General features: G+C 29.3%; 1 protein-coding gene across 2 annotated transcripts; it reads right to left on the reverse strand.

The window, feature by feature from the left end:
- Positions 1 to 4,412: 4,412 nt before the first annotated feature.
- On the reverse strand, positions 4,413 to 6,308 carry LOC133702885 (protein vip1-like). Of its 2 annotated transcripts, none has more exons than XM_062127214.1 (4): positions 6,098 to 6,308; positions 5,917 to 5,995; positions 5,303 to 5,386; positions 4,413 to 4,867 (listed from the first exon to the last, which is right to left on the reverse strand). In XM_062127214.1, exons 1-4 carry the CDS (start codon positions 6,211 to 6,213, stop codon positions 4,580 to 4,582), a joined length of 567 nt encoding a protein of 188 aa, XP_061983198.1. In that variant the 5' UTR covers positions 6,214 to 6,308; the 3' UTR covers positions 4,413 to 4,579. The 2 variants fall into 2 exon arrangements, with proteins under 2 accessions (XP_061983198.1, XP_061983206.1); XM_062127222.1 differs by having other exon boundaries at positions 5,917 to 5,992; positions 6,098 to 6,307.
- Between the last annotated feature and the right edge of the window lie 3,529 nt (positions 6,309 to 9,837).

A 9,837-nucleotide genomic window follows, 5' to 3' on the forward strand; every position in this document is an offset into this window, starting at 1 on the left:
ATTTACTTAACACTTCTTGTTTTAGAAACCGCACGGCATCTTTATAAAATTAAAAAAAAAATTATTAAAATTTAATATAATTTATATATTTTGAATCGTTTTAATATTCTCATGTTAAAAATAATTTTTAAATAATAAAAAAATATTATTAATATGTATTTCGACATAAAAAATTATTTAAAAAACAATTATTATCATACTACTAAATATACTCTTAACTTTTAAAGAGTTTCTTTGATGAAAAGGTTGATGTAAATTGGCAACATCTTAATTTGGATTAATAACTTGTGAATGGATTGTTATTTAACATGTTATTAAAAAATTTTATATTGTATATTTTAGGTTTTTTTTTTAAGAATTATATTTTTTAGTTTTTAAGAGTGGGTGGTAAGAATTGATTTCAAAAAAAAATTATAAATATATTAAAATAATATTTATTTTTTAAATTTTGTTTTTAATATAAAAAATTCAAAATAATAAATAAAAATTAATTTTTTAAAAAACAGTGTTTTTATCACAATATCAAATATATTTTTAGTCAATCATGTCAATTTTTTAAAAAAATAATGTTATAATTTTAAAAATTTTGCTTTAATCCTTGTATAATTTAATTATTATGCAAGAATTGTATAAAAAAACAATCAAACCACCACCTTCATTCTTTTCTCCTCATCGGAATCTGGCCATTCAAACTAAATTCACAGAGAAAACTCCTGTCAGAAATTGGGCAGATCACATCTAGATGCCCAAAACCAAAGAACACTGCCCCCAAAATCTCAAACAAGGTAAACAAATGGCAGATCTTGAGCATCAAGGATAAAAGATGGAATGTCCATTTATGGCTTGCTGATGCACGTCCACAAGCACAGCACTCATCAAAATTAAAATTAAAAATAAAAAGCTAAAAGATAAGGAAAAGTTATCTTAGCGCAAGAGACGAATTGACAAAATTACCTCTGAATAATAAAACTTTGAATTAGGCAGTGGGAGCAAGTTAATCTTCGTAATGATACAATTATTTTTTATAAATTATATGATATTAGATTAATTTTTTGTTTTTTATTATACAAAAAATTACTATTTTAACTCTATAATAAAATAAAATAATATAATGCATATTACTCATGAGTGTTTTAATTATTTTATTTTAAAAAAATAGTGTAATTACTTTTATATTTTTAAAAACAAAATCAGTCTAACTCTTTTATAAGGGCTAATTTGTCATTTTATATTGATTTTATTATAAATTTAAAGATTATTCATGGGCATTATTATAATAGATATATATTAATATTATGAAAAAAAATCTGGTAGCATGTGCAAGAATGTTCAACCACTAAAAATCACTTTTTATGATGACATTTAAAAAGTTTTAACACCCTCAATTATGAGATGTTGTGGAGCGTGCCTCAAAAGCTTTTTAAATTTCGTATCAATGATTTTTTTTATTTTTTTTTTATCATAAATTCAGCATCAACCCCTTCAAAAATTCAAATAAACCCTGCAATATATTTTTTCTTCATATTTGATCTGTGCCCAATTGATCACTTTTTAAAAAAAATAATAATTTATAAAATTAAAAATATTTTATAATTTTTTTTATCTATAAATAATCTATTAAATTACAAATACTTTTTACTTTAACCCCACCATGATTTTTTAAGCTTTCAAATTTAATTTTTATTTTTTTTATTGTTATATTTTGTTTAGGATCATTTTTAATTTATTTTTTTATAATTTCATCATCCTTGAATTTTTTCTTGTCAAATTTTTTATGCTCTCTCTTATCTTTTTAGCTTTGACAAGTTTTTTTATTAATATTATTCATAAAAAACCAAAAAAATAAATTTTACAGTTTATTTTTTACAGGACAGCCCTAAGTTCATGACTATAATCATTAGTTTCAAAGATTAATACGAGTAAACTTTTTTTATGTTATTTTTTAAAATTAATTTATTTTAATTTTATTATTTAATTTTTTTTTCTATAAAATTATCTCAATTTTATATTCATGATCATGAAGTTTGTAATAATCTAGAAGGGCTTATTAAGCATGACTTATTTATTTATTTATTATAATTTCAGTAATTAATATTAAGTTATATGATAATCTAGATATATTTTTTTTATTTTTTTGTTATCAATTTATTATTATTATTATTATTATTATATTTATTTATTTATATTATTTCAAAAACTTAATCGGATTTTTTTACCGTAACAATCTCTTTTTACATTCAAAGAATTTGCTCAGCCCGCAGCGGAGGGCGGGGGCAGCAAACATGGCGGGTGTTGATTGTATATGATAATGATAAAGATGTAATCAATGAGTTATGACTCGACTAGTATTAGAAAAAATGAAAAAAATCGTTCTGGGTCTATTAAGATGAATGGTAAATTTTGATTTTATTTGTTGACATATTTACAAAATGGAAATAAAATGTTTATTTTTTTAAATATTTTCTTAATTCATATAAAATATTATTAACAGTACTCCATCCCTCCACTTTCTTTTATACCAGAAATAATATCTGTGCCGATTTCCTAGCTAATTATGGTCCAGGTTGTGAGTTTCCCTTTTTCATATCTGGATCCTCCTGTGAGAGTGGAGCAGAAGCTATTGGATGACCTGTCGGGGAGGGTTCTTCCCTGTGTTTGTGCTGTTCAGTTCTGTGCCCGTTTTCGGACAATATATATACATATCTTAAATCTGGAGAAGAATAAAATAGTTATAACATAAATGAAATATACGAAAATAAAATTATCCTCGTACTCGAATATAAAGTCTGAATAGTTCTCATATCCTATTTGTTTTTTATTTTAAAAGTATTTAAAAAAATAAAAAAAATTATTTTTTTACTTCAAATCAAGTTTTTTTTCTTGATTATTTTAATGTATTAATATTAAAAATAATTTTTAAAAATAAAAAAATAATTATTTTAATATATTTTTAAATAAAAAATATTTTAAAAAATAATTATTATCACAACCATCTTTCCCTATCTCGATTTTTTAAAATTCGATGAGTCCGTCTTCATCGATATCCATATCTACCATCATCGAACAAAATAGATTCGAATCATGGTTGCTGCTACCTACCGACAACAGTCACAAGACCCGCAACTCAAAAACAGTAATATTCTTTGTAGTGATAGAAACGCAATAGCAGGGATTCAACACAGCAAGCATATTATATAGTTAGGTGACAAGGTTTAAAATGCCTTTTAATTTAAAATATATTAAAATAATATTTTTTTTATTTAATTTTAATATCAATTATTAAAAAAACATGATAAAAAATATTAGTTTAATATATTTTTAGATAAAAAATATTTTGAAAAACAAAAACATAATGTAATAGGAGAAACATCAAGACAAAGCATATTAAAATTTTATATTTAACTTTAAGGGGTAGCTTAACTGATTAGGTCTTGGGTTTGCTCCTTAATGGTCACAAGTTCGAGTCCCCTCAGGGTCACTGGAGATTTATATGATCGTTAACTTCAGGGTTTGTGGAATTAGTCGAGGTACGTACAAGTTAACCCAGACACTCACATTAATAAAAAAAAATAATAATTTATGTTTACAAGCATATTAATATATAAAAATCTATGTTTTTAAAATTATAATCATAAAAGTTTAAAAATTTATGTTTAAAATGATTTGTAATTAAAAATATATTAAAATAATATTTTTATTTAATTTTAATATCAACACTTCAAGATTATTAATTTAATATATTTTTAGATAAAAAACAATTTAAAAAACAAAAAACTAATGCAATACTAGAGAAACACCGAGACAAAGCATATTAAAATTTTATGTTTAATCATGAGAGGTAACTCAACTGGTTAGACCATGGATTTACTTCTCAATGGTCATAAGTTCGAGTCCCTTCAAGGTTACTGAAGACTTATATGGTCGTTAATTTCAAGGTTGGTGGGATTAGTCGAGGCACACACAAGCTGGTCCGGACACCTACATTAATAAAAATAAAAATAATTATGTTTATTATATTCATACAAGCATATTAATATATAAAAATCTATTTTTTAAAAAATTATTACTATAAAAGTTGCGCAATACTAAAGATACACTTGGTCGATATCAAACCTACAACTAAAAATTTTAAAATAATTTCTACTGAAAATTACAAACCGGTAGAACTAAAAAGGTTGAAATTTTAAAATGTAGTGTACGTGTTTTCGTAAAAATATGTTAGAAAGTGTTTTTGATATTAGTATATTGAAATTATTCAATTTTACTTTAAAAAAGTATTTTTAATTTTCTTTCGCTCCAGATACTTCGAAATTCATCAGCAAACATAATTTTAATGATCCACGACAGACATGTAAACTCTTGTTGGTTGGAATACAGAAAGTCTTGTTCGATACATTTTTATATATAAGAAAGAAAAAACAAACCCAACCTTTGTTCAGAAATCTCCAAATTGTTTGCAAATAAGAGATTATCATGCAATAAACATCAGTTTCTGTAATTAATTACAGTATGCATTTAAGCAGATCCAGCTGTAATGCGGGCAACAAATAGTAGCTAGGCTCATTTCTGCTTCTTGAAGTTAGGAGTTAGGACCATTCCTCTTCACAGTTCCCAGTGACAAGACACGTTTGGACGTCTTATCAAGTGCACCGGACAACCACCCAGCACCAGCCGAAACATAGTTTTCTGCTGCCTGCTCAGCATCATAGACTGCTGCTCTTGTTTGGAGCGCTAGTGTTCTTCCTTTCTCTGACAGCTTGTAATTCTCCTCTAGTTCTCTGGCCTTGCTCAACATTTCAACGCTTTTCAAAGCCACTGTCTGCATCGCAACTTGCACTGCCGGAACAAATCTGGACGATCCATGGTTCTGTAATTGAATAATAGAGACTCAATTTTCCAGGTCATGGCCACATGGTTAATTTTGAACTATTTGAAACTGATTACAGAAAGCATGAAAGATGAAGGTCGTGCCGAAGATGTGCAATAGTACAAAATTACTAAGGTAATTGCCGGACTAAGATTCAGGCCGATTGATGATGTCGTGGCCTAGGATGTCAGACCAAGCATGACCCTAGCCCAACACCAACTGAAACTAGACCTACTAGAATAGGTTGTGCCCAAGCCCACATGATATAGCGACGTGAACATATGTGCATGGTAAAATGGAAGCTATTTTAACATTTTCCTGGCTAGTAGCGATTAACGAGCCTTAATTCGGCACTCCAATTTCATAATGATGTCAATATTGGAGCAAACAGAGGAGAGCATCGGTTATCATAAAACACAGAGAGATAGAAAGCACCTTTCTTATATCTGGACCGGTGATAGGGATCTCTATATCATGCACAGACAATATCCGAATTGGTTGCCCACCGAGGAGAGCATCCTGCAAACAGTGATTTCTACTTTGTAATTTTAAAAATTACATCAAAGAGTTTATTGAGAGGGTGTTTAACATAGCAGCAGATGAAAGATCTTGACCGTAATCAGGATTTACTTCCCCTGGGCTAGTCTTGACAGAACTATTATGAATTGAATAAAATATATTTGGCAATTAAATTTTTCTCTCTAGGTTTTGAGATGAATCTTTCATCAAGAGTTAGAATTGTGGGCTTTTCCTTAAAACAACATTTGAGTTAGAATCTACGGATAACTAATGGATTTGAAAGCGAAATTCAACCAATCAAGTATTTTATGTGATGATTTGTTATCTTTGAGTTTAAAATGAAGTAACTTGGATATATAATCAAGCGAGAGGTACCTATCTATTTACCAAGGCTTCCTAAGTTAGCTTGGAGAAGTTGACTAGTACTTACTCATAGAGACCGTGAAGTAGAAAGAAAAAAGAAAAGCCCTTTTCTTTACCTTCAATGAACAGCATGAATATCATATTATAAAGATCAAATCCATTCTTACACTCAGGAGAAGCGCAGTCTGAAAAGCATATGGCTGTCTGAAAGTCACTAGAGCTGACTGCATTTGGTCTTTGTCTCTGCTAAACACTCCAAAACATCAGATCATAATAACTACTAGAAAGAAAGAAAAGAAGACATTCAGAAAAGCAAAAGAGCAGATCATAATGAAACTGTTTAATTACTTCTGAAGCTCAATCTTCTCAACAGTTCCACAATAAGAGAAGAAGGTATTCAACTCTGCGCGAGTCACGCTGGGGGACAGGTTGAGAACTTGAACAGTTAAATCCGACTGAGCCATTATGCTTAAAGCTTCGACCTCACCACCCTTCTACCGAAGTCTATATATCTGTTGTTACTGCGCACAAAGATGCCGCCAGGTAATTGAATGGATAGGTATGGAAATGTGAACTTTATAAGGGATATATTTTCATGGCTGAAGAATAAAGGGGAAAAGGATATATTCCTCTTTAAAAGATGAAATTGTTTCCAAGAATTCCTCAGCGGATGTATTCTGCATTAGCAGACTCTAGCATCACATGTACATGTGTAACATGACAGGAAGACATTTCCGGTAATTCATATGAAACCACACTGTAGCTATAATGTAAGAAAGCATCTAAAATACACAACTCAAAACTTTGTAGCTGATAATGTTTTCTACTTGCTCGCAACCTTGGGAGCATATCAACTCCAACATTGAGAGGGGGGGAAAAAAACCTAAAACAGTACCCAAAAAATGAGAAAAGGCATCCCTCCTCCTAGACTGGGCTTAATTTTGTAGCTGGGCTGGGCTGTATTTTCTCCTCCTTTTGCAGTTCGGTTGGCATGCCTTTTCTCCTTCCCTTCTGGGCTTTGTTTTGCAGCCTGGTTAATAACCATAAATCTATCTATATAATTCGTCCGAAGTCCACGTATTGGTCCATAAAATGATTTCTTTTTAGCTTTTAATCAAAATATGAACCTCCTCCTACATAATTTGGGCAAGTTAGGGTTGCAATTAAAGAGATTCATATCATAGATTTCAATAGTTGAATTCTAAGGTGAGAGGCCATTTGTTTGTGTGGTTCAACACAACAAAACAAATATATGATTATATAAAAAACATAATTTATTTTTAGTGATATTTTTGGTGAGATCCACGATAATTCGTGTTAAAAATACGATTTTACTGAAGTAGCTTTAAATTGCTTTTCTTCAAACAATGTTTCAGTGAACAATGCGAGTGAAACAATGAATAATGCAATTCACTCACACTGTTCACAAGTGAATTGCATTGTTCACTTAATAAATAATGAAATTTACTTACACTATTCGCGTGAACAGTTTTAGTTTTTTTTCCAGTGTATTAATTTTTTTAACAGTTTTTTTTTATAAAAAATCTAGTTTAGAGTGGTAGTTTTTTATTCAACCTTAATTTTAACCACAGTTTTAACTAAACATATATTTTTCCAAATCAACCTTAACTAAAAGTACTTTTTATAAAACAATTTTTTTCAAACCACAACTACAAAAGTTACCACAATACCAAACACACATGTTTGTTTTAGAGGTGGAGGTTGAGGTTTGGGTGTGAGACCTACTAAAAAAATATAAAAAATAAGAAATATTAGCTTTTGTGGTTGAGTTTTGTGCATAATTGGGTTGTATCCAACCACAAAAATTAAACTAAACACGGATTGAGCCGATAATTATAATGACTTTGGCTAGCCTAGCCTAGTTCGGTTTGCCCTACCATCAAGAAACGAAAGTTTCCCAAAACTGGAGAAAAACGAAAAGGATTGATGGACTTATTAGAGTTATTGGGCTTAGTTTGGATGCCCTTTTCTTTTACTCTTGAATTGGGCTAGATTAGCCCTTGTTTTTTCTCTTATTTTTTTTTCCTCCTCCCTCCTCCTCCTCCTCCTCCTCCTCCTCTCTTCCTCTCCTCGATCGGGCCTCCTTTTTTCTTATTTTCCCTCCTCCTCTATTGGGCTTAATTTTGTAGCTGGGTTGGGCTGTATTTTCTCCTCCTTTTGCAGTTCGGTTGGAATGCCTTTTCTCCTTCCCTTCTGGGCTTCGTTTTGCAGCCTGGTCAATAACCATATATCTATCCATATAATTCATCCGAAGTCCACATATTGGTCCATAAAATGATTTTTTTTTTAGCTTTTAATCAAAATATGAACCTCCGACATAATTTGGGCAAGTTAGGGTTGTAATTATAGAGATTCATATCATAGATTTCAATCATTGAATTCTAAGGCCACCTGAAGTAATTCATCATAAAATGATAAATATAAGAGTGTGAGCTTCACCTGGCTTTGGAAAACGATACATAATTGATCATGTTTTTGTTCAATAAAAGTTTTGGCTCGATAATATTTTTATTGGATTATGTAGATATTTACGGATGTTCTTATAAATTTGGTAGGATTGCATGTAAAACAAGAAAAAGATACAAAGAAGGAGAGCCTAGGAAAAGTTGGAGGCAATTTGATGCCCAGCTCGCATAGACCAGGCCGAGGGCGAGGCGAGCACACATCCATACTTGTCTAGCTCGCCCGGGCGAGGCCATTCGGCTGAAACCTATTATTATTGTTTGATATTAAGTGTTTGTACTACCACTTGAAAAAAGCGTTGTTAGCATGATGGGAAAAAAAGATGTAGTCGCGTTTTAAAATTTAATGTACTTATTAATGATGTATTTTTATTTATTTATTATTTGGGATTCTTAATGATCAAATATTTATATCAATATTTTATTTTTTGAAGTTTATAAAGGTGATAATTGATAATAAAAATTATAACATTTATAAAATAATTTTTTTTTGAAATTAAGGAATTATCCGATGTTAAAACTAATAATTTTTAATAAAAAAATTAATAAGAAATTTTAAGAATAAGAGTATTTGTTTTTTTTTTGTTAAAATAAATACTATAAGAATAAAATATAAATATTTAAAGAATAAAAAAATATAAATTTTTTACCTAAATGATTTTAAGGGTATATATAAGATTGATGTGTTATTTTCTCTTCTAATAATATTAATAAAAAATAAATATTATTTACACAGTATTGAAAATGTAATAAGTTCTTAAAAGTGTTTTGATATAATTATTGTACGGAGCCTATAGTAATGATCACCGGTTCCACTCGCATTCGGACAAACAATGTATTGAGTCCGGTCACTATCGAGTCAAAAAAATATCAAGGTTTTTTTTTTTTTTTTTTTTAAATAATGTACAGACACGTAATTTTTATGAATGTTTTGTGGCTCGGGCCGGTAGAAAATCCAAAACCTAATTTCAGTGACTTTGAAAAGGGCCATGGCAGTTCGGCGTGAAGAGACAGCTGCCCTCCGTCGAAAAAGAAAACACAGATGGAAGAAAAGAAGAGGGAGACGGAGAATGGGGCCCAGACAGGAAACGAAAGATAAAAAGAACGTGCCACTTTTGGACCCAAAGATTCTCCAAAGAACACTTTGGGAGCTGCGATTGCATCGCTGTTCTGTAATTACTCTTTGACTCCTTTTCCTATAGCTATTCTCGTGCCCACGTCATCATCCCCTCTTAATTTGTTTTTCTTTTCCTTTTTATTCCTGTGCTAACCAGAAATAAATAATTAAGAATCATGCAAATTTCAAAAGAAGATTGGGATTTAGGACCCGTTAGAAAAATAATTATCACATTTTTATTATACAAATATATAATTTAATTATTATCATAAAAATTTAATTTTTTATTTAAATTTAATTTTTTAAATCATTTAGATAGATTAATATTAAAAATTAATTCTTAAAATAAAAAAAATATCATTTTAATATATTTTTAAATAAAATATATCTTTTAAAACAATCATAACATTAAATATATTAATAATATTAGTCCATCATTAAATCCGCCGATTCAAAAAGCTAAGTCTATTATTTTTTCTAGTTAAAAT

The sequence above is a fragment of the Populus nigra genome, chromosome 1, assembly GCF_951802175.1.
Source record: "Populus nigra chromosome 1, ddPopNigr1.1, whole genome shotgun sequence".
In the NCBI taxonomy this organism is placed as follows: domain Eukaryota; kingdom Viridiplantae; phylum Streptophyta; class Magnoliopsida; order Malpighiales; family Salicaceae; genus Populus; species Populus nigra.

Coding starts and splice junctions, on each gene's coding strand:
- LOC133702885 (XM_062127214.1), bottom strand. CDS start 6,213: ATGGCTCAGTCGGATTTAACTGTTCAAGTTCTCAACCTGTCCCCCAGC. Junction 5,996..6,097: donor GAGAAGATTGAGCTTCAGAA/GTAATTAAACAG, acceptor TGGAGTGTTTAG/CAGAGACAAAGACCAAATGC. Junction 4,868..5,302: donor CCGGTCCAGATATAAGAAAG/GTGCTTTCTATC, acceptor ATTCAATTACAG/AACCATGGATCGTCCAGATT.